This window comes from Dipodascopsis tothii, assembly GCF_038497935.1.
Source record: "Dipodascopsis tothii strain CBS 759.85 unplaced genomic scaffold V1510scaffold_5, whole genome shotgun sequence".
NCBI lineage: Eukaryota > Fungi > Ascomycota > Lipomycetes > Lipomycetales > Lipomycetaceae > Neoaidaea > Neoaidaea tothii.
Genome location: NW_027117989.1, coordinates 331,143 through 355,873, shown reverse-complemented (window position 1 = coordinate 355,873; position 24,731 = coordinate 331,143). Strand labels below are relative to the sequence as shown.

Here is a 24,731-nt window from a genome sequence, read left to right as displayed (position 1 = left end):
CGCGTGAAGACATTATACAACGTAGGATACAAAAGGCCGGCGTTCGGCGGTGGACGAGCGGGGCTCGGGGCGCCGCACGGCGTGCGGCTCGCGCCGCGCGCGGTGCGGCTGAGTGCGGGGCTGCCGAGGCGCCCGCGGGCCGGCGCGCCGCACGGCGTGCGGCTCGCGCCGCAGCCCGTGCGGCTCGCGCCGCAGCCCGTGCGGCTCGCGCCGTCTATTTCTCGTCCTTCACGGACGAGTCCTCGTGGTCGCCGTAGTGCAGCGTCACGTGGGTCGTCTTCACGATCTGGTCGTCGTACGGCGTCTTCTGCTCGCCGCCCAGGAAGCCCGTCGCGTTGTTGTGGAAGCTGTCGCCGACCTCCTCCTCGAAGGTGTCCAGCGAGTCGCGGGCCCGGCGCGCGCGCGCGCCGGCCGTGAACGTGTTGCGGGTGTCCTCCGGCAGGTACGTGCCCGTGAGGTACGCGTCGTGGAAGCTGTGGGTCGTGCCCGGCGGCTGCTGCTTGGTGACCTTGTAGTAGATGTGCACGACGAGCGGGCGGATGGCCGGAATCGACGACGAGATGATGCCGAGCGAGCACTCGATGAGCGACCACATGGGCAGGTTCGAGCCGTACCACGACTGGTCGGTGGCGGCGATGAACTGGTGGACCATGTACAGACGCACGACGGACGCGATAGCGGCCACGCCTCCGATGAGGAAGATGACGGCCAGGCCGATTTTCTTGCGGGTCGGCAGGCGCACGCGCAGCACGATGGGCATCGGCAGGATGAGCATGATGAAGTCGGAGATGATGTTGAACGCCGCGGCCGAGTAGTAGGTCGCCTCGTACGAGCCACAGGTGCCCGTGGCCGAGCCCAGCCACTGGTACTGGACCGGGTGGCAGATGAGCGTGTAGGACAGCGTGGCGGCCAGCGAGTAGGCCGACACAAAGCCGACCATGATGTAGCACATGATGTGGAACGACCGCGCCGGCGACAGCCGGCGGTAGAACAGCAGGATGGAGATCTTGATGATCCACAGCGTCGACAGGTAGACAATCGACATGATGTAGCCGTACTTCAGGCGCGGCGACAGCGTCGACACCGGCGCGTTGTGGATGGCTCCACCGAACTGGAACGCGTACAGCGACAGCGCGCACAGCGCGGTCAGGTACATCTGCGCCAGCACGATGAGGTAGTCCTCCAGCAGGAAGATCTTGGTGATGCGCAGGCGCGAGTACACCCTGGCGTCAGCAGCGACCCCTGCCGGACTTACCGCAGCGACACAAACACCAGCGAGGTGATGGTGAACGTCAGGAAGACGGTCCACAGGAGGGTGTATCTGGTCTCCATGGCGACTCGGACGGACGGTGCAAAAGAGCGACAGGAGCAGGGCTCGGGAAGGACGTGCGTGCGATGGCCGACTGTCTGGCTGGGGTCGTCAATATAAGGCCCGCTGCCTGAAGGCCGACGGCCAGGCTCTGAACATGCAACTGGGTGCGTCGTCCCTAGCCGCGCCTGACCGAGCTAGACCGTCGATCCCTAGCAGAAGCGCGTCTCGCTAGGCCGGCTGCGTGGATGGCCTGCGGCGCTACCTGGAGTCTGCGTGTGCTTGCCGCCAGCGCGCAACGTCGATAGCGTAGCGTAGGGCGTGCGCCAGGGTGCTTAGAGTGTCCTTGCTGGTGCTGGCTAGGCGGTACGGCGGCTAGCGCGAGCCCTTTGCATATATATAGCCTGTGTGTGAAATTGTCCACTGAGCGCGCTCCGCACCTGGACGTTGAAGGAAGGAGCCACCAATGCGGCGGCGGCTGCTAATTAAATCCAAAGAAGCTAGCGCAGCGCACCTCGATGGCCCGCCAAGCCCGTTCACATGTGCCCAAACCCAAGCGACAGGGTAGCCCACCGGCGGCGACCCGGTTGGCGGGCGCTTGGAGTTACCGGCGGTCCCGGCGGCCCCGCCGGACTCCTGGGTGGCCCGGTGTGCGTGCGGGCCGCCTGCTCCGCGGGTCACGCAATGCCGCAACGTGTTCGGGCCCGCTGAGACGAGACGAGGAGGCCAGCAGCCGGGCGTACATGAGACATATTCCCGATGGGGACTGGGAGAAACCGAACACGCGTAGCCGTTTAGGGTTAGCAGCTTACAGGCTGCGTCTATGCAGCTGGGACGAGAATCTTCCCGGTTACGGTCGCGGCGGTCGCCGCTTACGGGCACGCGTCCGGCCGACGGCACGCTGGCGGACTCGGGTGGCGGTCGTGGGAGGGGCACGCCGCGTGCTGCCACCACGTTCCCGCGCCCGCAGCATCCGCGCGCCCGCCCGGCGGGGCCGGTCGCTGGGCGGGCCTGAGGGGGCTGGCCGCCCGCCGTTCGCAGTGACGATCGGCGGGCCGGCGGCGGCTGCAGATTGTCGGGTCGCACAGTGCACCTTGCCGCCGGCCGGCCCGCGCGGTCCGCGGTCCGCGCACCGCGCCCGCGCTCGCCGCCGCCGTCCCGCGCCCGCCAAATCCGCCACCGGGTACGGCTAGAAACCTAGCAGCTCGCGCCGGCCGACTGCAGCTACTGCGCGCGCCAATAGCGCGTCGCGCCGGTGTGCGAAGGCGCCGCCCAGCAGCCGCCAACCTGGTCGCTGCTAGTGTTGTTCATACGCCTAGCCGGTTCTCCACGACCGCTTCGAGCGGCGACGCAAGGGGACGTCGGTCCGGCTGCCCAGTCGTTCGCCGGCCCACCGTTACCTCGCGGCCGGTCTAGCGCCTTACCGGCCCGCCGGAGGCCTGCCGGGGCCGCGCCGCCGGCGCCGGCCGAGAACCCGCGCCCACTCTATCCACGTCATCCGCGGCCAGTGCCTGGCGCTCGCGCCTCGGCCGCTCCAGCCGTGCACAGACGCGCTCCGATCACGAACGCCTCCCCACCGCGCTACCTCTTCCGGGCCGTCCATCCTAGTGCGTTCCTCGCCCATCGCGTGGCAGACCGCAGCACGTCTAGCCGGCCGGCAGGGTCGCGCGTACGCCTCCTGGCGCGGCGCACGCGACGGACCGTCGGGTCTCCTCGCGCAGGCTCGGCGCACGCGGCGCGGCCGCCGCGGCGCGCGCCCGTCGCCCGGCAGCCGCGCGCCAATGGCCACCGGGGTGCCCGCTGGCCGACCCGCCCTGTTGGCTCCAGATAGTTGTCGCGATGCGCGCTAATGCACCGCTGCAGCGATCTTGGCCCTGATCAGATCTCGCCTACGAACAAGATTTACACAATATGCCGCACACAGTAGTGTACCAGGTAGCTGGGTCCGCTCACACCCCCGAAGCCCAACACGGACTCAGGCCGTAACACCTCCGCCGGCGCAGCCGATTGTCTCAGATTGTGCGTCAACACAATCTTGCGCGCGGTAGAGCAAAACAAGTAATTCTAGCCATCGCCCACGCTCGCTAGACCTCGCGACTCAACGCACAAGGCCAGCGCTCGTCCACGCCGTGCGGCCTGCTGCCGCGCGCTGCCTGCAAAACTGGCTGCCGAGCTACGGTGGGGGGAGGCCCGCGCGTGCCTCGGCTGCTGCGCGCAGCGTGCGCCGCCGCCCACGCCGCCCGCGCCCTCGGTTCGCGTCCTGTCGGCGCCTGACAGCCACCGTCCGAACACCGTGGGCACCGGTTGGACGCCGGCACAGAACCGCTCCGACGCAATGTGCCGGCCAGCAAGGCACGCTGTCTCATGCGCGACAGACTGCCAAACAGGTCACAGTCGTAACCTCTTTAGTGGGCGGCGCTGCCCTTGCGTTGTATATTAACTCTGCCGCGTACCCTGCACTTGCGCTTACCTCCCGGCGTCGGCGGTCTATTAACGCTGGCGCCACGGCTAACCAGGCTGGGCGCAAGGTCGCACTCTTCCAGCTGTGATCGATCCGTAATCTACATTGGGTGAGTCGGCAGTCACAGTCCCTGTAGTGCGCGGGCCGCTGCGCCGCCGATCATCAGGTTATGGTCAAGTAACAGCTACTGGCGGATCGTCCGACTACCGGGGGCCGTTGCGTTTGTAGAACGCTACCCGCCCTGGCTGCGTAGCCCGCGCGTCCGGCCCTCGGCTACTACAATGGAGCCGTGCCGTTGCGGTCTTGGCTTCCGCTTAGAGCTCGTCTGGACCGCGCGGCGCGGCCGCCGGCCATTGTTTCTCAGCCAGGGGCGCACTTGCGGCGCGCAGCGTAATAGTACAGAGTCTGTTGCGCCCGTCCCTTGCACTCTGTTCGCCCTCTTGCTTGACTAGCTACTGAGCTCAACGGCGCCAGCTGAGTTTCGCGCGATTTGCCTCGCCAGCAGCGACATGCTGATGCGCCGAGACTCCGCGCTAAGTGCATGATCTAGTAGTCTCTTGAACATCTGCGAAACAGCTGCGTTGTCTGCTCTGCTGCCTCATTTCAGGCCGAGCAGCTGTTCCGCCGTCCCACTCGCGAACCCGTCCCACTGGCAAATCTAGAGCCCGCCTGATCTCGGTCTGGACGCAGCGCGTGCCGATCCTCGACCCACATGGACGCGCCGGTTGCGCGGGATCGCGTGATGACCGCTGCGCGCCCGGCCGTCATTGTCGTTTCTCCAAATCCCACTTTCGCGCAACACTACTCTCTACAGCCCTCCAGCAACCATACACCGAGCTCGCTAGGTCCGGCGCGACATGAAACGTAAGCTGCGCAGGGCCATGTGACAAATTCTTATCGCGTACGGCACCCGTACGGTTCCAATCGTCACACTGAATGAGTCTTGGCGAGTCCGCATTGTCGCAAAGGGAGTTCTCAGCCGACGATACAGCTATCGCGATAGCTACCGCGATTGATCAAACCGATGACAGTCAGTGTATCGGCTGCTGCCAGGTCCAAGGGGTAGGTGCGGTCGGTCGAGGGCGTTTGGCTTCGCCACGGCTCGCTTCAGGGTCCGCAAACGGTATATTCTCCCACCGACTGTTCGCACAACGTTTCCCAAGATCGCTATCGTGGCGTCGTCCGCCGAGTCTCGCGTGTGACAATGACGTCTGTGGTTTCATCTGGGGTCTGTGACAACCGGAGCCAAGTCGGGCAACACCGGGTCCTTGGTGCCGCACGTAGGGCTCGAAATTTACGTTGGCGTTATCACCGTAGATCGCGATGATCGGTGAGCAGCCAGCTGCCAGAAGCCGCCGCGGTGCGGCCGTAAATGGCGAGAACCAACGGCACGGCGCTGGCGAGCGATCCGTGCGGCGTGCGGCTCGCGGCTCGCGGCTCGTGCGGCGTGCGGCTCGTGCGGCTCGGGTGACGTAGCCGGTGGCGTTCTGTGGCAATAGTGACGCCGCAGAGCGCACTCAATCGCAGTCGCCAGCACCCGCACCAGGCCACTGGCGACCACCAGCCAGGCTACGAGATCGACATTTTAGATCAATAAACATTAGCATTCATTATGCAACTTTTGGCCGTCGCAACTAGCTTACAAACAACGCGATGGTATTCCACACCAAGAGGAGAGGGGAGGTTCAAAACAGATCCAAAGTGTACAAAACGCATCCAAAAACAATACCAATGACCAGTCCATATCCATCGGCCGCCCTGCTGCCGGCGGTGGATCAACCAGAGCCGCTCAGCACGTAGTGCAGGTGCCGGCGCAGTGCGCCGGCTTGGCCTCAACTTTTATAACCCATTAGATCGAGTAATCACCCACCATAACGCCAAGCCCAACCATTTCCTGTCCCTTGCCCAAAAACAAACTGCGCTTCCGCAGAGCAGCGCTCTTCTTCATGTAGGCCGCAGCCGGCGCCGACACACTCTCGACGGTCGTGCGGTTAAGATACCCGCAGATCGGGATCGTCGTGTAGCGGTCGATCCAAAACTCCGACTTGCCCGAGGGCGAGGCCGGGACCGACAGAGAGTCTTCGTCGTCGTCGCTGACGCTCTTGATGTCGAAGATCTCTTCCAGGAGCGAGTCCAGCGAGGCTTGCTGGGGCGCAGGCGGAGACTGGTTCTTGGCGGCGGCGCGGCGCTGGGCGGCCGACAGGTGCTGGCGGCGCAGGTGCTGCTGGGCCAGGGCCGAGGCGCGCGACTTGTCGTGGCGCTTGCGCTCGAGCTGGTGCTGCTGAGCCGCATACTGGCGGCTCATGGGGTTCCAGCGGACAGCCACAGGCAGGACCGCCTGGATGCCGGCGCTAAACGATACCGGGCCAGCCGCCTGGTGCATAGGCTCGACCTGGGGCGACGCCGACGGAGCGCGCACGGTCTTTGTGGTGGGGGCCAGCACCGGGAGGTCCTCGTCGGTGCTGTCGCCATCGTCGAAGTTCTCGATGAAGGCGGCAGTCGAAGCCTCGAACTCGGGGAGCGTCGGCGACGCAAACAGATCAAAGATGCTGTCGGCCTGGTCTGCCTCGTCTGAGTCTGGGGTCAGTCATTGTCGTCGGTAATTGCCTACCATTGTCGAGCCCAAAGCTGCGCAGCCGCTTCAGCGCGGCGCGCGGAAACCGGTCCGAAGCTGGCGTCGACACCGACAGATCGCTGTCCGAGGCCGTGGCGACCTCGTCATCGTCCGAGTCCAGGGGCCGATCCGAGTACTCGCTCTCGACGACCTCGGTGGCCTCGTACCAGCTGTCCGGGGAGGTTGCGGCCGAGTCAACCTCTTCGCTGCGTCTTCTTTTTCCGGGCATTGTTCTGATGTAGTTACTTCGTGCCTGCAGGTCTCTTGCTTTCCACACAAGAGATCGTTCGGCCAGAGTTAAGGTGTCGGGGGAAAAAAGCACGGGAAGGGGACGGCGGCGACATATAAAACAAACGTTAGCCCGTCGCTTGGTTTGTACCACCGCCGATGTAAAAAGGCAACTTTGCGTCGCTGCACTAGGCATTGCATGAAATCAGGGACAGTGTTCTCTAGACCGAGTAACTGACGCGGGAATCCGCCCCTGTGGCCAATCACGGGCCGTCCATATCGCTGTCCAGAGCGCGTCGCCCGACCTGCCTTGCCAATCATAGACGTTAGGTTAACATTTTAGGAAAAAATTTGGAATAAAACATACTTTCTCTGGAAATTACCTTTTTTCGGGCAGTTTGGGCGTTGTAGCGCTGCTTTGGGAGATATTTCTGTTGCCAGTATACGCATAACGCACGCCGCTGGGAGCTAGTGCTAACGCTTTTTCCGAGCAGGGGCGACAGCGTCGGCTTAGCGCGACGTAGCGTGGAGTAGCGCGTGGTGGGTTGCGCGGACGTCAACGACCGGGCCGCCGCTACGGAACGCTGCTGGAGCCGCGGCTGACCACCGGCGCGGCGGCTGGAGCGGTGGTCGGACTGCGCAAGTCTCGGAAGGGTCGCGGATCCAGCAGCGTGGGACCACGCTCCCAGCGCGGTGTGCCAAGCAGCGTCCGGATCAGAGCCGGGCATGTTCGGCGGCGAGACACTAGACTAGGCGGACGCTAGCGGCTTCTTTGTACGACGCAGAGTTGTACGGCGCCTGCCCCAATGTAGCAGCCGGCGCGGCGCGACGGCTAGGCGCGGCATCGGTTTGCCACTACCCTGCGGACGCGGTGGATCCGGTCATCGCGATCCGCGGCCGGGAGGGCGGGTCGCAGCTACAGGACGGCGCGGCAGGTCGGCCGGCAGCGGACCGCCGCGCTGTTGCGGCCGTCGCCGTTCGCAGGCACGAGACGTACGGGCGGGGCCGGGAGGAATAGGGGGGCCCGGTGACTTACTGATAGTAATGTCTCAGCAGCGTCATGCATGGCGTAGCTGGAAGCAGCAGCTTGCAGCGTGTCTCACGATGGCCATCGCTGCCCAGCACGTCGGCGCGTGGATCGGCGGCCGCCGCGCTCGGCGGCAGCGTCCGCGGCAGCTGCGGCGCCTTCGGCTGGCCAACACGGCCGGGGAGTTTGGCAGACCTGCGGTCGACGCGTCGCACCATGCCACACAACGTCGCATGGATATTGTGTAACAGGGCCGCGAGCGGACTGGGAGCTTGCGACGGCTACAGCGACGGCGACGGCTACGGCCGGCACTAAGGATTCTAGAACCCGCTACGTGGGTCCCATTAGCGCACCACTAACTCCTGCGTTGCAGGCTCCCAGCGCGGCGGGCAGGCGCCGGGCCCGACGCCAGTGAGGCTCGCGGGCTTGCACAGAGGCTGCCTACGACAGCCCTTGCGGCGCTGGGCCAGCGGAGGCTCGGCTGTACTCAAGACTGATGACGCTAACCCATTGCGGAGCCGACGCCAGCCTAAGTATGCAATAGAGTTGTTCGAGCTAGCTTTGCGGCTAGCCCCGTTGCGGTCTTCCGGCCAGGCCGCTGACGACGGCCGGCGGGACCTGCCTGGAGCCGGCCAGCCCTGGTCCAACGGCCGGACGGACCAATGACGGCGAGGACATTACGGTGGGCAGCAGGATGGCCGCGGCGCGGACCTGCCGGAGACACAGGCAGGCAGATGTGCTGCGCTGCACCGCGTAAATGCACCTGCGCTGCAGGCTGCGCGATGCACTGAGCGGTGGCAGCGGGCCCAGACCGCGCGGCGCGTCAGCCGCGATGGGCGGCGGAGCGGCGGTGCGGCGGCGGGGCGGGTCCGTCCTGCCACCGGCGGACCCTGGCGCACTGCTACCAGGTCCGGCGCGGTCGGGCCAGCGCTAGGTCGGTGGGAGGTCCGATTGGCCAAAACATGGGCGACCGCGGCTGAGCCGCACGCAGTGGTTGCGCCCCCCCTGCGCAAGTCCAGCGCGGTGGTGGGGTTGCCAGTGTTCTGGGTCGTTACCCGCGGGTTACGACCACTAGCCGGCGTCCGGCCCACTGGCGGCGCGGCTGCGCTGCGCCTAGCGGCCGCGCTGGCAGTGGACTTGTGGCTGCGGACATGTCAGGGGTCACTGGCAAGGGGCAGCCACTACGGCACGTGACGGCACCGGCGTACGTGTGCCCGGCGACCGGACTAACGGTCGACAGTCACGTGACCAGACTGCAGCCAAAAGGCCGCCACCGCGCCACCGCACCGCAACCATGGCGCATCTGATTCCACCGTTCACGCGCGCGACCGCGCAGCAGAAGGTCAAGATCGCGCAGGCGCTCTGGAACACCAAGGATCCTGTGCGTGTGGCACGTGCGTACACACCCGACTCGGTCTGGCGCAACCGCGACTCGTTCGTACAGGGCACGGCCGAGATCGAGCGGTTCTTGGCTGCCAAGTGGGCAGCCGAGCGCGACTACGTGCTGCGCAAGGAGCTGTTTGCGTTCGGGGACAACCGGATCGCAGTGCAGTTCTGGTACGAGTGGCGCAACGCAGCGGGCCAGTGGCACCGCACGTACGGGCTGGAGCACTGGACATTTGCCGCAGACGGCGCCATGGCGAAGCGGCAGATGTCAGGCAACGACGTGCCGATTGCGCCTGAGGAGCGCTGGTTTAACGAGGGCGTGGACGTCGATGCGGTGGAGATCGGGCCAAGCCACTGGTAGACAATTGGCGCGCAGATAGTAATATAGTGTGACGTTTGTCCCTGGCGGGGTTCCTGGCGGCGCGTGGCGGCGCGGGCTCGGCGGCGGCGGCGGGCAAGCCGCACAGGCTGCGGCGCCCCCCTGTCTGCAGTGGCGCGTGTGGCGCCGGTAGCGTTTCAGCCGCATGCTGGCGCCGCACAGGCTGCGGCGCGCGCGCCGCACCGCCACACTCAGGAGCTCGCCGTGCACCCTGACGCTCACGGCCGCGGGCGGGGCAACCGATCCGGCTACCCTCCGATCACTAGCCGCCGGTCGTCACAAAGGGAGACATACGCAATCCGCCCCGGTTGCTTTTTCAACCTGTCGCTTACGGCCAGCACGTCCCAAGCGCTCCCCGATTGCGTAAGGCGTTGGGACGAAAGACAGGACGACAGATCAGATGAGACAGCGTTGCCGTGGTAACAAGGCACGTGGCCACCCGCCAAATAACCAGCGGTTTCGATTCTGGCCACTACGCGTCATTCTGTATCGGTCTATGGGCGGCGCAGCGCCGCGTCCGGGCAGCGGGCTCGCTGCGGCCGCGGCAGCGGCCGTGGCGGCGTCGCGAGGTAAACAGGCGCGGTGCGCGCGGTGTACGCTCCTTGTTCCGAGTTAATACCTCATTTATTTATTATTTATTTTCGCACCTGGTGGATCGGCCTCGCCGGTGCTCGATTTATTTATCAGGCCGCCGGTTTGCTCCCTCCCTCCTCCCGTTTTCTCATCGCCGGTTTATCCCCCAGACCGTTACGATGGCCCCCGTCATGTCTAGGATCACGCTGCCGACACGCGCGGACCTGCAGACGTACGTGCAGACCGCCCGCAAATACGTGTCGTCACCACTCTACCTCTCACTGTTCTTCGCCATCAACGGGTGCGTGTTTGTGGCCCAGCTGGTCGCGTTTGCGGCCAAGGCCTACTCGGCACCGGAGGCCGTGACGGCACCTGCCGTCGCGATCGAGCTGCCAATGACTCGCGCGGACGAGACGCTGGTCGCGGACGCGACCGCCTCGCTGCCAAGCGAGCTGCAGGATCTCGTCAAGGTCTACGCGGCCGAGACGGCCGAGGACACGCTGAGGTACGCTGCGCGCGTTGCCCAGGCTGACGCCAGCTGCTTTTTCAATGTGCTGTCGTCGGCCTCGAACGAGACCGTGGTGCCGTCGCTGCGCTCGTGCCTGGCGCCCGAGTATGTGCCGCGCCCGGAATCGAAGCTGCTCGAGACCGTGCTGATTCTGGGCGTGCTGTGCGCGACCCTGTACTGCTCGGCCAAGCTGCTGGACCGCCAGTTTCCAAACAAGCGCCCGATGGTTGAGGCCGTTGAGAGCGAGCCCGAGACCGACAAGGCCGAGGCCGACAAGCCGGCCGAGGCCGCGCCGGCCGAGGCCGCCGAGGGCGCGGCGCCGGCCGTGCCGCCGGTGAACGTGGCTAAGCCGCTGCCGCCGGCACCGGTCGAGACCGAGGCCGCCGAGGCGGTCACGCGACCGGTACCGACGGTCGTCAAGCCGCAGCGCATGCCGATGCCGCCGCCGATGATCAAGGAGTTTCAGCCGGCAGAGCGGCCGGTCGCCAAGGACGACCAGCCGGCCGAAGCTGCGGACAAGACCGAGGCGGCCCCCGCCCCCGCCCCCGTCTCCGCGATGGCTACGCCGATGCCGCCGCCGATGGCCATGCCGGCCATTCCTGTGCACGCGCCCATGGGCGCCATGCCGCCCGGCATTCCTGTCAACGTCCCTGGTGGCATCAACATGATGGCCATGCCGCCGCCGCACCCGTCCAACAACATGCCGACGCCCGAGCTGATCAACACGCTCGTCGCCCAGATCCACCATCTCATGGACACGACCGCCACCGAGCTGTCGTTCCTCAAGTCGCGGCTGCAGGAGTATGCCCAGACGTCCAAGTCTGAGACGCGCAACCTTCAGGGCCGGCTCAACCGCGGCGGCGACGTCCGCCGCGAGCTCGAGCGGCTCAAGGAGGGCCAGGGCCGCCTCTGGACGTGCATCTTCCAGATGGTCAACGAGGGCGTCGTCGTGCTGCCGCCGATCCAGCAGATGTACGGGCTGAGCACGCTCGAGCAGATGCAGGGCCAGCCGCCGGTGCCGCCGACGGGCCCAATGGGCCAGGGCGCACCGGCGGGTCCGCCGGCCGGGCCGCCTCCGCCGGCGATGCACCCCCAGCACCCCGGCCTGCTCGTCCAGCACCCGCAGTTCCACTTCGGCCCGCACGGCCAGCCGCACGGCGCGGCCAAGTGCGTCCTCAGCGTCGGCGGCGAGAAGTTTGACCTCGCGACCGAGAAGGGCCGCGAAATGTGGAGCACCTACCTCAACAGCCGGAACCAGGGCACCATGTCGGCTGGCATCCTCGAGAGCATCACCAACACCGAGAAGGAGGTCGCCGAGATGTACAAGATGGACACGCCCGAAGGAGCGAGCGTGTCGGGCTCGCAGACGAGCGACTCGTCCACGCCGCACACGATGATGGTCGGCGGCACGGCGCCGACGTCGGCGATCCCGTCGCCCACGGGCGAGCAGGAGAACACCAAGGCGCCGCAGCTGAGCGTGGACACGAGCGCGGGGTCGGCCGCGGCCGACGGCATCAAGTACATCTCGCCCGCGCGGCGGTGGAACTACGGTCCCGGCGGCGCGGTTGAGGTCAAGCGCGGGCCGAGCTCGAGCGAGAACGCGGCGCCGGCGGCGTACGCCAAGCCGATCATGCTCGAGGACGCCAAGGAGTTCAACGCGCTGGCGGGCGAGCCGCGGTCCGTGTCGCAGACGCAGCAGCACGTGCGCACGGCCACGTCGACGCCAGTCTCGGCCATGTCCGGCTCGGTCTCGCTCAACACGCCGCGGGTGACGTCGTCGGGCTCGTCGCCGGCGTCCGCGTCGGCCGCATCGATTGCGAGCACGCCGTCGACCGCCAACCCGGCGTTCAAGAAGAAGCAGTGGGCCAAGAAGCGGCCGACGAGCGGGCGCCGGTCCAACACCGGCTGGCGCCAGTGAGCTCTTGCATTTATTTTTACCATACCCGTCGCATTCGTGAGCGCTCCGGTGCTCGCGCCGGTCCTCCCCGTTACGCATATCTATAGAGCATCTACGCCGGTGGGCTGGGCTGGAGGTTGAAGAGAAGGAGGAGGCGGTGGCGAGGGCAGTGGCTCGTGGGTGGCTTGAGGGAGCGGTTGGTGCGGCGCGGCCGCTGTGGCCTGTGCGCTGTGGCCCTGTGTGGCTCCGCGTGGCTGTGCGTGGCTCCGCCGTGCACGGGCTCGCTGTGATCTGCTCACGCAGGGCTCACACGCGCTCACACGCGCTCACGCAACTCACACTCCCACCCACTCACAGCCCAACTCACGCGCCGCACCGCCCGCCTCATTCCGCCAATAGCCGACCTGCTCCCGGCGTCCATATACACGAACAAAAATACACGAACAGCACGGACGCGCGCTCCGCAATTTCATGGATCATCTCTGGGCTCTGCTCAATATTTCTGAATACTATACTCGTCCGCGGGCGGGCGTGCCTGCGGGCACTTTCACGTCGCTCATTATTTTGTTTTCATTGGCATCTCCGCTAGGAGCTATATGTTACCGGTCTCTGTGGACTATCTGGTTGTCTCTCGTTAGGTTCTTCTTTGATTCATTGCCTCGACGCCGGTGTCGGGCACGCCGTTTTTATACTGGGTATATCTATAGGCACTATTCTACACGATCCCCTGGCAGTCGGCCTGCGCCCAAAGAGAGACGGCGGCCGGACGTAGGACGCGTAGCCGCGCTAGACAAAGTTGCGCAGAAAGACCGAGGTCTGGCGGGCCCAGGGCAGGTGCGCACGGACCTCGTCGGACGAGAACACGAGGACGGCCAGACGGAGGTAGCCGGCGACCGAGTCCCAGACCTCCTGGTCGCGGAAGAGCTCGCGGGCGACCTCGGTGGCCAGCGTCTGCAGGACGTGCGTGTAGTCCTCGGCCGAGATCGAGACGGGCGCGTCGGGGTCGCGCATGGCGACGGCCAGCGGCGGGTCGCGGATGTAGAGGACGAGCGCGGAGACGAGGTCCTGGACGAACTGCTGGATGTTGTGCGCCTCCTTGGAGAAGAGGTCGACCAGGCGCAGCACGTTGAGCTCGCGGCGGCCGGCCGGGCGCGCGTCACGGCCGCTGAAATAGCCCTCGTCAAAGGCCAGGGTGCCGGGCTGCGGCGCGGCCGCACCGCCGGTCAGGACCTTGATCGCCGTGTCGCCCATGGCAATGTACAGCGGGGAAAACAGGCGCGGGCCCGACACAGGCGTGACCGTGGCCGACAGCATCGATAGGCCGATCGTGGTCTGCACGAGCCGGACGTACTTGTGGACGAGGAACGACAGCTTGGCATGCTCGCCGTCGGCGGCGGCGCCGGCCGCAGGCTCGTCGTCGAACGCGCGCAGCAGCATGGTCATACCCACACCACGGAACTCCTCGAGCTGCAGGTACGGCACGAGCAGGCCCTTGCCATCCGGCGCGCGCTCGACGATCGGCAGCGTGCGCGGCCCGCCGGCCGGCAGCTGCTTCGTCGGCTTGAGGTCGTGGATCGTCTTGAGCACCTTCTCGGTCTGGGCCTGGGCATCTTCGCGTGTCAGGCGCGAGGCCGCGCGCGCACGGAAGATGGAGGGCTTGTTGCTGTCGAAGAACGGCATCTCCGGGTGGCGCAGCGCCGGGTGCAGGATCTGCTGCGTGGCCGTCTCGACAAACGAGTGCACCGCGTTGGCGTCGGCCTCGGACAGGTAGTAGTACCCGCCCTTGTGGATGGCCAGCCCGGCCTCGAGTGCGGACATGGCGGCGATGGAGAGGTCGCCTTTCAGGTACCGATGGGCAAAATGCAGCACGATCTCGACCCAGTACTTTTGGACGAGCGCGACGGCGATGAGAGCGACACAGACGACAGCGGCGCTGGCGCAGTACACAAACACGTAGGTCGGGTCTTCGGGTTCTGGAGTCGGCACGACGGTCGCGCGCATTCGCCGGGGGTCCAGGGGCTACCACATGCACAGACGGCTGTGCTAAGAATATAGATGGCGGGCGGCAAAGAGGACGCGTTGCGCCTATTTACGGGACCCGCAGTCCGTCGTGAAACGAACTGGGGCGCGGCCGGTCGCGGTGTTGACGCGCGTGACCGGGCGGGCCGGCGACGCGTGCGCGGGCCACGACGCCAGGTTTAAGCTACTGGTCCGTGCGCTAGCGCGCCGCACCCGGTGCGGCGCGCTGTCCCAACTCGGCTACTCGTGCATTGCTACCTCACTAGCGAAAGTCGAGCCGCACGGCCGACCCCACATCCCTCCGGTCCACCACGCCGGCCCACGCCCGGTTGTTCCACCCGCCATCGCCACTGATCACGACCGTGTAATGCTGGCCCCGGTTCATGACCCAGCAGTGGAAGCCTCGGTCTCGCTGGCCTCTGCCGACGTGGACTTTGACGTGGCTTCTCGGCGGCTCGGGACCGTCAAAGTTGAACCGCACATTGCCTGCGTCGTACAGGAACAGGACGTTCCTGTTCAACGCCAGCATGCGGTCGCATCCAGCTCTCAGCGCAGTCTCGCAGCTTTCCGGCTGATTGCTGTGGAAGATTTCCTCTAGCCCGTGGTTGACCTCAGAGCTGAGGTCGACGTTGATGTCGTTCCGCACGCCGTTCTGGTCGATTGTGGTGTTATTGTGGACCTGCATTGTGAATGATGGCCATAGCCACGGGAGGGAACCGCTTATAAGGACCTGCCGAGCTGCCAGTTCACCGGCTGTTATCGGTTCCGCGGACCTGCTGACGGCATACGCGACGGTGGCACCTGCATGCGCTATTTCTGGCACATGAATCAGCTGGAGCGCGAAGTGGGCGGGCAGCCTGCTGGCCCTGCACGTAGCAGGCAGAGATCTGCAGCGGCCGCGGGCGCCGTCCGCGCGCCACAGCGTGGCTGTGCGGCGGCACTTCCGACGTCGCACAGGCAACGCGATGCGGTGGCCCGTGCGTGGGCGCGGGCGCCGGGCACGTGCCCGGCAGGCACCACACGTGCCGCGTTCCTTCAGGGCGGCTGGTGTCGGTGTCCGAGCCGTGCCCGTTCTCGGCGTGTGGCCGGGCCGCAGCCCACGTATGGCCGGCCGCAGTCTGGCTGGACCGCGTCCCGGCTGCCTGGCCCGTGCCGCGCCACTGTGCGGGCAGTGGGCAGTGGCACAGCAGTGGCGCCGCGTACGCTCGCATCTTGGCGTCCCAATCGGGCCGGCCAGCGTCCCAGCGCGCAGCCGCAGCCAGCCGCAGCCAGCCGCAGCCAGCCGCAGCCCCTATATCGGAGTCAAGTTTATTAGTGTACAGCTATGTAGACATAAATTGTGGAAAAGAGTGAATCGAAGTCGGAAAAACGAGTGGCGGCCGCTGCGCGGTCCAAAGAGGAGCGGTCAGCGGATCAAGTGCAGACTTCGTCGAGAATGTCTACAACGCTAGACAGCCAGCTCTTGGAGTCAGGCTTGCCCGACGGTGTTGGCGGGTCGGGCATGATGGTGGAGACCACAGTGAGCGAGCCGCGGAGGAGGTCGATACCGAGCGAGTAGCGTTCGTTGGCCAACAGCGGCGACATGAGCTGGCGCGTGGCCATCACGAAGGTCTCCTGGGCCGGCGACCAGCGGGCGTCCGGCGACCAGCGGTCGGCCGCCGGCGGGGGCCGCTCAAACTCCGGCGTTCCGCTGTCACCGTGGAACGCCGGGTAGGCCGAGCCCGTGGACGAGGGCGAGTCTGACGCCGGCGAGCGCGGCGAGCGAGGGCTCGGGCTGCCGCGGCCGGCCCGCGGTGAGCGCACGCGGCTGCCGCGGCGGCTGCCGCGGCGGCTGCAGCAGTCCGGCGGCGGCGAGACCGGCGCGCCGGGCGCGTACACAGACTCGTCGATGAGCACCGGCACGGCCATGCGGCGGCCGGGCGGCGGCGGCGCACGCGCGCGCTCGTCCGCGCGCTCGTCGTCGTCGTCGCTCTCGCCAAAGCGCAGCACGGCGGACGCAATTAGCCCGCACACGTACTTCTTCCAGCGGTTGAGCCGCCGCGGCCGCTGGATCAGGTGTCGGTAGACAACGTAGCCGGCGACTACGACGAACAGCAGCACGTTGGTCCGGATCGCGCCCACGATCTGGTCGAGGACAAAGTACGTGGCCAGCACGTTGCCCACGTCGTCCACAACGCCCCGGAAGTTGACCAGCACCTCGAGCATGTCCATTTGATAAAGATATAGGCCTCTAAGGATGTGCCGGCCGACGGGCTCGGCCGCCGTAGAAATACGCGCCGGCGCGCGCGCCGGCGCGCCGTATTTCGATTCTGTCTGCGTCACAGCGAGACGTGGCCAGCACGCTCGTCCGAGTCGTCGACGCGGCCGTTGGCGCGCAGCGCGGCCAGCATGGTGTCGGCGTCATGCCCGGGCCCGAACGGGAACCAGTCGCGGGCAAGCGTGCCGACGTGGCTGGGGTCGAGGCGCTTGGCGAGGACGGCCTGGGCGAGCTGGAGGAGCGGCTCGCGGTACGCCATTTCGCGCCGCAGGAGCGGGAAGTCCCGCCGGTCGCCGGCGGCCGGACAGAGCTCCGAGACCAGCCGGGGCTCGGCCGCGCAGAGGGCGCGCTCGGCGGCCCGGATCGTGTATGTTTTGGCGACCGGGACCGTCCAGCGCACGGCGTAGTCTGGGCAGACGTGCATGAGAAAGTACGAGACCTTGGCGCGCTGTTCGCGCCGCCATGCAAACAGGTTCTCGAGCCGGGCGACAGCGAGCGCGCGCGGGCCGGCCGGCCGGGCGCGGGCGGCGGCGGGCGCCGGGCCGTCGAGCGTGGCGGGCGCCGAGGCCGTCGACGCCGCCGACGCTGCCGACGCCGTCGACGTCGTCGATACCGAGCCAGACGAGTCCGCGCGGCCGCCAAGCGGATCAGCACAGGGCCGGGCCGCCGGGCTGGCCGGCGCGTCCGCTGGCGCCGGCGTCGCCGCGCCCACGGCCTCGCCAGCGTTGTCGTCCGCGATCCGCACGGCCGCCCCGCGGTCGCTCTCAAACAGGTTGATCACGGCCGTACACAGCTTGTGGATCTGGCTGTTGTTGGCTGTGCGCACCTCGCTCTGCCGGAAGAAAGTAATCGACCGCATCAGCCCGTCCGGCACCTGGTGCTCGCGTTTGCGGTACGAACCCGAGCGGCGAACCGGCGCCGCGTCCCGCGCCTTCTCTGCGTTCTCGGCGGAGCCAATCGACGCCGCCCGCAGCAGGCCCGGTCGCTCCGGCGGATTGACCAGCGCCAGCATCGTCGACCGCCGGAACAGGCCAGAGCTAGTGCCTGAGTTCTCGGTGGCGTCCATGGCGATGAGGATGCCGAGCTGGGAGCTCAGGTTTTAAGCGTGGCCAGGGCCGGCGCCGTAGATTACGGCCATGTGATAGCGTGACTGCGCCTTGACTATGTACATGCTGCTGCGCCGGACGGGCGACTACTTGGCCGGCTCGGTGGGCGCGGGCTTGGCCTCGGACCAGCGGCCGGTTTCGGCGGCCCAGCGGCGGGCGACGAGCTCGTTGAGCGTGTGGCCGTCCTGACGGCCCTCGCGCCGCTCGTACGTGTAGAACGCCATGGATCCGACGAAGATGCCAAAGAGCGGGTCGAGGGTGCTGGTGGTCAGTTACGTCGGTGGCGGCGGCTGGCGGCAGCGGCGAGGCAGCCGGGAACATGCGGCGGTGCGCAGAAGGCGGCATGACGCAGGCGGCGCGGGCGGCGGGTGGCGCAGGGGCTGAGCGCGCCGCAGGGGATGCGGCTCACGAGCGCCGCAGGGGGTGCGGCTGGCGAGCGCCGCGGGGCGTGCGGCTGGCAGGCGCTGGCAAGCTGTGAGCCGCATGGCGTGCGGCTGCGCAGCCGCACGCCGTGCGGCGCGGGCCGCCCGGCGTCTTGCGCACGGCCGGCCCGGGACCGCCCGCTCCGCCGTGCTTCCAGGCGCACCGTCGGCAAGACGTCTGGCAGGCTGCCGCGCGCATCCGCCTGCCGACGGCGTCGTCCTGCCCGGCCAGGCACCAGCCCGTCTCGCCAACAGCTCCATCCCGACCGCCCTCGCGTCCCAGCTGCCGTCTCCGCCAGGTCCCATCCATCCGTCGCGCCTGCCCTTCACTCTGTACCTACCGAGAGATCAAAAACGGGTACCGCGGGATGTTGCTCATGTTGCTTAAGCTCCACGTAGTGAGCCGCCAAACTTAGCCGCGCTCGCCGAAAAAACTTCCCAGCGTCAGCGATCGCGAAATTTTTTTTACGCTGCCCGACCCGACCTCGATCGCAAATTGATTCTCGGCCACAGCACGCAACGAGACACACAGGGACCCGTCGAGTGTACAGTAGGATGTCGGCACCTCGTCAGAAGATCCAGCCGGTGCGCAACGCAGTGCTCCCGGCGCAGACGACGCCGGAACAGCGTTACTGGCGCGCATACAAGGTAAGTTGGGCCAGCAGATTCGGGGCCAGCGGCGGCTGCCGCCGACCGCGCGGCTGCGGGCCTCTCGGGCGCCCGCAGTACCGGCCGCCGCGTCCTCCGCCCGGCGCCATACCCCTCCCCGGCACCGCTGACCGTCCAGACGCCGTTGATCATCAAAGACCATGCGCCCATCACCAACATCTCGTTCTCCAGCACACACATCGCCATCACGGCCGGCCCGCGAGTCCAGCTGCTATCGACCAAGACCCGGCAGCCGATCAAGACGATTTCGCGATTCAAGGATGTGGCATTCTCGGGCGACCTCCGGTCAGACGGCAAGCTACTGGCCGCCGGCGACGCCTCGGGCCTGATCCAGATCTTTGACGTCAACTCGCGCGGCATCCTGGTGACGCTCAACCCGACGCAGCAGGACGTCCGCGTGGTCAAGTTCCACGAGCGCGAGATCACACGGCTGTTCTCGGGCTCGGACGACCGCGTGGCCCGGATCTGGGATATCACCTCGTCCAAGCCCGTGGTCGAGTACGGCGAGCACGGCGACTACGTCCGTGCGGGCGCGTTTCTTCCCGGCAGCAGCAATCTGGTGACGGGCAGTTACGACGGCGTCGTGCGTCTGTTTGACCCGCGTACACCGCGCGCGGTCGCCCAGCTCGAGCACGGCGCCGCCGTCGAGAGCGTGCTGCCGCTGACGGGCACGACGGTGCTATCTGCGGGAGGCCCCGAGGTCAAGGTGTGGGACATTGTGTCTGGCCGCACGGTGGCGCACCTGACCAACTTCCAGAAGACGGTGACGTCGCTGTGTCTCGGCGGCGGCGAGACCAACGCGGTCCTCGCCGGCGCGCTGGACGGCCACGTCAAGGTCTTTGACACGACCAGCTGGGAGGTCAAGTTCGGCTGGAAGTTCGGCGGCGCGATCCTGTCCTGCGGCGTGTCGCTCGACCAGCGGCACTTTGTCGCGGGCTCGTCCGAGGGCCTGCTCGCCGTGCGCACGCGCAAGTCTGAGCCGCGCGTCAAGCAGGGCGTCAAGAAGGCCAAGGGCACCAACTACGCCCGCATGGTCCGCGGCGCCGACTACAAGGGCACGGCCGACAAGGCCATCGTCGACGACACGCGCAAGAGCAAGAAGCTGCGGCAGTACGAGCGATACATCAACGCGTTCCAGTGGGGCGACGCGCTCGACTGCGCGTTCCGCGCCGGCACGCCGATCGAGCTGACGATCACGATCCTCGACGAGCTCAAGCGCCGCGGCAAGGCCCGCGTGTCGCTGCTCAACCGCGACGAGGCCACGCTCGAGCCGCTCATGCGCTGGGCCGTGCGCAACATCAGCGACTTCCGCAACGTGGACATCATCGCCGACTGGGTCGGCGTCGCCGTGGACATGTACGGCAGCACCATGGAGCGCTCCGGCGTGCTGGGCGAGATGGTCGACGAGCTGCGGCGCAAGGTCGCTGCCGGCATCGACGGCGCGCGCGAGGCCAGCCGCATCGGCGGCATGGTCGAGATGCTGCTAGCCTAGGCGCCCGGCGCGGCCTAAAAGTTTTTGTGTACTCTAGCAACTTGCATCACTCTCTTGGACGTTATATACAGCGGCTGCGCCCGCGCTTATTCCGGCGGCACGTACGGCTCCACAAGCATGTTGCTGAACTGCTTCAGCGCGGCCACGCCGCGGACCTCCTCGGTCAGCTGCGGCAGCTTGACGATATGGAAGTCGTCGTAGAGGTCCTCCATCTGCTCGATGTACTTGCGCTGCATGCGGTACCGCGCGATGCACTGCGCGCAGTGGCTGTCCTTGCCGGGATATAGCAGCTGGTTAACGACGATGCAGTTGGTGTCGATCTTGAAGTTCGTGAGCTCCTGGATCATCCGCTCGGTCTCGTACAGCGACAGGAACTCGGCGATGCACACACACACAAACGATGTCAGCTCGGGGTTTTGGAACTGCGCGTTGACCTCGTTGATCGTCGTGCGCATGCTCTCAAGCTTAGCAAACATGTCGCCCTCGGCGCCGCCCTGGCCGCCAAGCAGCCCGTTGAGCATGGGGCCGAACCGGCCCGACAGTTCCGACACCTTGGCCAGCGCCTTCTCAAGCACGGTCGGGAAAGAGAGGAACCGCAGTGTGTGGCCCGTGGGCGCGGTGTCGAAGATAATCACCTCAAAGTCGGTGCTCTTGACCTGCTTCATCACCTCGGCGAACGACATGGCCTCGTCCACGCCCGGGATCGAGAACGCAAGGTCCTGCATCATGTTGCCCTGGCCGTCGGCCTGGGCCTGCTGCTGCTCGATCAGCTCCTTGATCGAGCCGGATGGGTCGATCTCCATCGCCCACAGGTTGTCGACGCCCTCGACCTGGCGCGCGTCCTTGCCAAACTGCTGGCCAAATGCGTCCGACAAGTTGTGCGCGGGGTCAGTCGAGATGAGCAGCACACTCTTGCGGTGCTTGGCCATCTGCACGGCCAGCGAAGACGACGTTGTGGTCTTTCCGACGCCGCCCTTGCCGCCGACAAAGATCCATCTCAGCGTCTTCTGGTCGAGCAGGCTCTGAAGAGTGGGTTCGACGTCATCCATCTTGTGCGGTCTCTGGTGCTTGTCTCCGGGAGGCTGGTGGTTGGAGATATAGATCCTGGCTTGGACTGGGCGACGAAGCACCGAGGCCCTTCAAGAACGTTCAAGAACACGTGAGCGTCCGGTGGCTCAGTGGCGCTGGAACGCGTCTGGGACCTGGCGTAGTTATGGGCACTGCAGACACTCGAAATAAGAAATGGGCGTCTGGTGTAGTTGGTTATCACATTCCCTTAGCATGGGAGAGGTCTCCGGTTCGATTCCGGCGTCGTCCAATTTTTTTCCGCGCCTGATTAAGGCATCCCCTGGGTCGAAAATAAGTGGCTGTGCGTAAGGTTCAGTAATTTCCTCCGCTATTACGGGGTCGTACACCGTGCCAGCGAGCTGGACGTCCAGCCACGGGCCTAGTTGCCTATGACTTACATGGTTAGCGTTCGTGCGCTAATGCACAGGAACAGACTGAAGTCACCAAGTGCCATCTGTTCTTGCTGCTGACAGGACGGCGGTCTCGTGCGATGCCGAACTAGGTCCTGGTTCTCGTGCGGTGGTCAATAGGGTCCAATTGGTGGCGGTCTTGGTGGCGAGAGACAGCACAATCTCGTGCTGGTGTCAGGTGTTTGGCCGACCACGGGGCGCGTTCTTCCAATTGTCTAGTGGCAGTCACTAGTCTGCCGTCCAGCCGCCGTCAAACGGCGGTCATCAGGACGCCGCACGCGCCCCCTATGGCTGCACGTCTCGCCCGCAATGGCAATCAAAGGGGCGCGCGGCTGCAGCGAGCAGCTGGCTGAACGCGATAAAATATGCAAACTCCGCCGCCTTCTGAAGGGACGGCCGTGTGGTCTAGTGGTATGATACTCGCTTTGGGTGCGAGTGGCCCTGGGTTCAATTCCCAGCTCGGCCCTTTTTTTTTTCTACGTCGTGCTTAGCCTTGCCAGCCGGCGCCTGCCATCAGCGGCCTGTCCGGCCAGTGCGCGTATAGATCAGTCTCTCATGGCCCGAGTTGTTGGATGGTCGTAAGTACATTGGCTGAAGGCAGCTGTATAAATACAAAACTTTTACCACGCCGCACGCGGTCGAAGTCGTGTCGCGCCAGGCGCCGTTGCTCCTGGATCCGCCTACTTGGTGGTCTTCTTGACCTTCTTGACGTTCTTGGGCTTGGGGGTGCTCGAGCGCAGGTGGTGCTCGGGAATCCAGCTCTCATCGTACTTGGCGTCCGAACCAGTGGTGCTGGCAACCGGGGTCGGCGACTTGCGAGCCACCCGAGGCTTGACTCCCTCCTTCTGCTTCTGGGCCTTGGCCCGGGCCTTCAGGTAGGGCTTGCCAAACTTCTGGTAAGCGAAGTAGCCGCTACCACCAAAGACAGCGGTCAGAACAACGTAGAGGAACAGACTGGAGTCAGCGAACCCGCCATGCAGGCAAACTTACAGCTGGGGGTCGAAGAACGACACCGGGACGTCGGCAATCGACACAGTCGAGTTGTAGGCGATGGTCTGCAGCAATTGGCCATCCTGGGGTCAGCGCCGTCACAGACCGATACTTACAAACTCAACGAGCAGGCCCAGACGGAGGACGTAATCCTTGGGCTCGCGGTCGACAACAAAGCTGTAAGGCACAACCTGAGACGAGTGGCCAGGAACAGTCAGAGGACCAACGCGCGCAGCGGTCATCTGCGGTCAGCCGAGCACGAGGGGGGCGCTACTTACGTTGTCGATAGCCACGTCGCCGCCCAGCGCGAACAGCGCGCCGCCAGCAACCTGAACCGAGCAGTCCTTGTCTTCATTGTTGGTCAACGTCAGCTCGACCCGGTTGGGCTTGGTGTTGAGCAGAGTGACAGGCTGCAGCGGGCTGTCGAGGAAGACCGACGACACCGACAGCTGCGGGACGTACGTCTCCTCGGCATCGACAAAGTCCTCGGGATCCGCGCGGACGCTCACGATGAGCGCCGACAGCGCGGCAACTAGCAATCCGGTGAACTTCATTATTCGGCAGGCACGACGGCGGGCAATGGCGTGGATGGATGGGCAAAAGGGCGGTGGTGAGGATGGTAAATAAAAAGCAGGGTGAAAAGCGTTAGAACGGTGAAGAACTATTAGGGAAGTGCACTCGCGCTATCTACAGATGCTCCCCGCCAGGTAGCCCGGACGGGCGTCCGCCCGCGCCGCTAGCGGTCACGCGGTCTGCGCGGGCGCCTCGACTGCAGCGGCGAAGGGTCCACCGGCCACTGCAGATCGGGCGCGGGGCGGGGCGGCCGCGAGGCCGAGCCCGTGCGGCTCGGCTGTGGCGTGGCGGGCGGCGGCGCCACAGTGGCGCAACGCCACAGCTCCTCGCCGCACGCAGTGCGGCGCGATCACAGCGGCAGGATATGGCAGCCCAGCATGCCCTTGCCACCCCAGTCGCGGCGCGGGACCAGGCGTAGCCGCATACGTGTATCGATCCCAGTCTCGGTCACGTTCCGAACGAGGTCAATCGCGATCGGGGACTGCTGTCAGCGCGGCGTGGTGGCTACTTACGCCCACGTTGGCCTGCACTACTGCTGCCAGCTCGGCCAGCCGCCGGTGGTTTCCGGCGTGCACGCTGCCGAAATGGATGATGCGGTCGCCACGCACAAGGCCCTGCTGTCAGCGCTGCCAGCCAGTTACGTACCGCCTCAAACGCGGGACTGCTGTGCGACACGTCGTTCACGACCGCGAACGGCACCTCCACGACCGGCGCGGCCGCAGCCGCTGTCGCCGAGCCCGCGGCCGGGCCCAGCGTCCGTAGCGCCGCGTGGTGGTCGTGCAGCGCAAGCTCGAGCTCGCCTAGCAGCGCGCGGTAGTCATTCCGCAGCCGGATGATTCGCGCGCGTGTCATGCGCACTGTCGTCAGTTCGGCGCATACCGGCACGTACCTTGCGCGACATCGATGTCCGAACGCGGGAAGCCGTCCTCCGTGAGCAGTGGCGTGTCCATATCGGCATTATGCTGATCGTCAGCGCTGTAGACCGGCCGCCGGCCGCCGGCCGCCGGCCGCACGGCAATCCGGGCCACTGGAGCCTGGCTGCACAGCCCTTCCGGCGAACTGGTCCTAGGGACCGTATGCGAACCGTCCCCGCGGATCCAAAATCATGCACCCCATACCGAATGTAGAACCGCTCCTAGTTCTGTGATCTCGTCTTCCAACGCGTGCTGCCGCGCCCGCAGTGCGTCCAGGCTGCTGCCGGTCGCCCCGTGCGACCCAGCCCCCGCGTGTCCGTTGGCTCCGCTGCGCGTCGTCGGTGTGTGTATGTCGGCGTGTCCGTTCATCAGAAACCGTTGTGGCAAGAGTGCGCTCTGGCCTACGTTTGACAGTGGGCGCACACGCTG

The 24,731-nt window shown here is 66.1% G+C and overlaps 13 protein-coding genes and 2 non-coding genes across 15 annotated transcripts; 5 read left to right on the top strand and 10 right to left on the bottom strand.

Annotated features, from left to right (window-relative positions):
- Positions 1 to 95: 95 nt before the first annotated feature.
- Positions 96 to 1,750, bottom strand: V1510DRAFT_412204 (uncharacterized protein). Its single transcript, XM_066933036.1, has 2 exons — positions 1,256 to 1,750; positions 96 to 1,223 (listed from the first exon to the last, which is right to left on the bottom strand). The coding sequence occupies exons 1-2, from the start codon at positions 1,330 to 1,332 to the stop codon at positions 215 to 217; spliced, it is 1,086 nt and encodes a 361-aa protein (XP_066790777.1). The 5' UTR covers positions 1,333 to 1,750; the 3' UTR covers positions 96 to 214.
- Positions 1,751 to 5,353: 3,603 nt separating this feature from the next.
- Positions 5,354 to 6,706, bottom strand: V1510DRAFT_412201 (uncharacterized protein). Its single transcript, XM_066933035.1, has 2 exons — positions 6,382 to 6,706; positions 5,354 to 6,347 (listed from the first exon to the last, which is right to left on the bottom strand). The coding sequence occupies exons 1-2, from the start codon at positions 6,611 to 6,613 to the stop codon at positions 5,620 to 5,622; spliced, it is 960 nt and encodes a 319-aa protein (XP_066790776.1). The 5' UTR covers positions 6,614 to 6,706; the 3' UTR covers positions 5,354 to 5,619.
- A 2,227-nt stretch (positions 6,707 to 8,933) lies between these two features.
- On the top strand, positions 8,934 to 9,431 carry V1510DRAFT_412199 (uncharacterized protein; the record flags this gene model as incomplete). Its single annotated transcript, XM_066933034.1, has 1 exon — positions 8,934 to 9,431. The coding sequence occupies one exon, from the start codon at positions 8,934 to 8,936 to the stop codon at positions 9,384 to 9,386; it is 453 nt and encodes a 150-aa protein (XP_066790775.1). The 3' UTR covers positions 9,387 to 9,431.
- Positions 9,432 to 9,926: 495 nt separating this feature from the next.
- V1510DRAFT_447367 (uncharacterized protein) lies at positions 9,927 to 10,756 on the top strand (the record flags this gene model as incomplete). The annotated part of the gene is made up of 2 exons (XM_066935749.1): positions 9,927 to 10,482; positions 10,516 to 10,756. Coding segments are annotated over exons 1-2 (567 nt in total), but the record flags the coding sequence as incomplete, so codon positions are not given.
- Positions 10,757 to 10,827: 71 nt separating this feature from the next.
- V1510DRAFT_412196 (uncharacterized protein) lies at positions 10,828 to 11,502 on the bottom strand. The gene has a single exon (XM_066933033.1). The coding sequence runs from the start codon at positions 11,236 to 11,238 to the stop codon at positions 10,948 to 10,950; it is 291 nt and encodes a 96-aa protein (XP_066790773.1). The 5' UTR covers positions 11,239 to 11,502; the 3' UTR covers positions 10,828 to 10,947.
- Positions 11,503 to 12,936: 1,434 nt separating this feature from the next.
- V1510DRAFT_412193 (uncharacterized protein) lies at positions 12,937 to 14,548 on the bottom strand. Its single transcript, XM_066933032.1, has one exon. It carries the CDS (start codon positions 14,381 to 14,383, stop codon positions 13,169 to 13,171), a length of 1,215 nt encoding a protein of 404 aa, XP_066790772.1. The 5' UTR covers positions 14,384 to 14,548; the 3' UTR covers positions 12,937 to 13,168.
- A 1,145-nt stretch (positions 14,549 to 15,693) lies between these two features.
- V1510DRAFT_441300 (uncharacterized protein) lies at positions 15,694 to 16,612 on the bottom strand (the record flags this gene model as incomplete). The annotated part of the gene is made up of 1 exon (XM_066935631.1): positions 15,694 to 16,612. The coding sequence occupies one exon, from the start codon at positions 16,610 to 16,612 to the stop codon at positions 15,815 to 15,817; it is 798 nt and encodes a 265-aa protein (XP_066790771.1). The 3' UTR covers positions 15,694 to 15,814.
- On the bottom strand, positions 16,593 to 17,910 carry V1510DRAFT_292524 (uncharacterized protein). The gene has a single exon (XM_066930672.1). It carries the CDS (start codon positions 17,722 to 17,724, stop codon positions 16,720 to 16,722), a length of 1,005 nt encoding a protein of 334 aa, XP_066790770.1. The 5' UTR covers positions 17,725 to 17,910; the 3' UTR covers positions 16,593 to 16,719.
- Positions 17,359 to 19,064, bottom strand: V1510DRAFT_412188 (uncharacterized protein). The gene is made up of 2 exons (XM_066933031.1): positions 18,528 to 19,064; positions 17,359 to 18,025 (listed from the first exon to the last, which is right to left on the bottom strand). The coding sequence occupies exons 1-2, from the start codon at positions 18,563 to 18,565 to the stop codon at positions 17,851 to 17,853; spliced, it is 213 nt and encodes a 70-aa protein (XP_066790769.1). The 5' UTR covers positions 18,566 to 19,064; the 3' UTR covers positions 17,359 to 17,850.
- Positions 18,659 to 20,390, top strand: V1510DRAFT_292528 (WD40-repeat-containing domain protein). The gene is made up of 2 exons (XM_066930673.1): positions 18,659 to 18,834; positions 18,974 to 20,390. Exons 1-2 carry the CDS (start codon positions 18,742 to 18,744, stop codon positions 20,345 to 20,347), a joined length of 1,467 nt encoding a protein of 488 aa, XP_066790768.1. The 5' UTR covers positions 18,659 to 18,741; the 3' UTR covers positions 20,348 to 20,390.
- V1510DRAFT_412184 (anion-transporting ATPase-like domain-containing protein) lies at positions 20,275 to 21,642 on the bottom strand. The gene has a single exon (XM_066933030.1). The coding sequence runs from the start codon at positions 21,394 to 21,396 to the stop codon at positions 20,434 to 20,436; it is 963 nt and encodes a 320-aa protein (XP_066790767.1). The 5' UTR covers positions 21,397 to 21,642; the 3' UTR covers positions 20,275 to 20,433.
- Positions 21,592 to 21,665, top strand: V1510DRAFT_t38. The gene has a single exon. It is a non-coding gene; the product is annotated as a tRNA-Ala (tRNA).
- A 554-nt stretch (positions 21,666 to 22,219) lies between these two features.
- V1510DRAFT_t39 lies at positions 22,220 to 22,291 on the top strand. The gene has a single exon. It is a non-coding gene; the product is annotated as a tRNA-Pro (tRNA).
- A 214-nt stretch (positions 22,292 to 22,505) lies between these two features.
- V1510DRAFT_401501 (uncharacterized protein) lies at positions 22,506 to 23,369 on the bottom strand (the record flags this gene model as incomplete). The annotated part of the gene is made up of 4 exons (XM_066932033.1): positions 22,506 to 22,779; positions 22,816 to 22,898; positions 22,932 to 23,057; positions 23,094 to 23,369. 4 exons carry the CDS (start codon positions 23,367 to 23,369, stop codon positions 22,506 to 22,508), a joined length of 759 nt encoding a protein of 252 aa, XP_066790766.1.
- A 368-nt stretch (positions 23,370 to 23,737) lies between these two features.
- Positions 23,738 to 24,338, bottom strand: V1510DRAFT_401500 (uncharacterized protein; the record flags this gene model as incomplete). The annotated part of the gene is made up of 4 exons (XM_066932032.1): positions 23,738 to 23,869; positions 23,901 to 24,002; positions 24,034 to 24,245; positions 24,278 to 24,338. 4 exons carry the CDS (start codon positions 24,336 to 24,338, stop codon positions 23,738 to 23,740), a joined length of 507 nt encoding a protein of 168 aa, XP_066790765.1.
- Between the last annotated feature and the right edge of the window lie 393 nt (positions 24,339 to 24,731).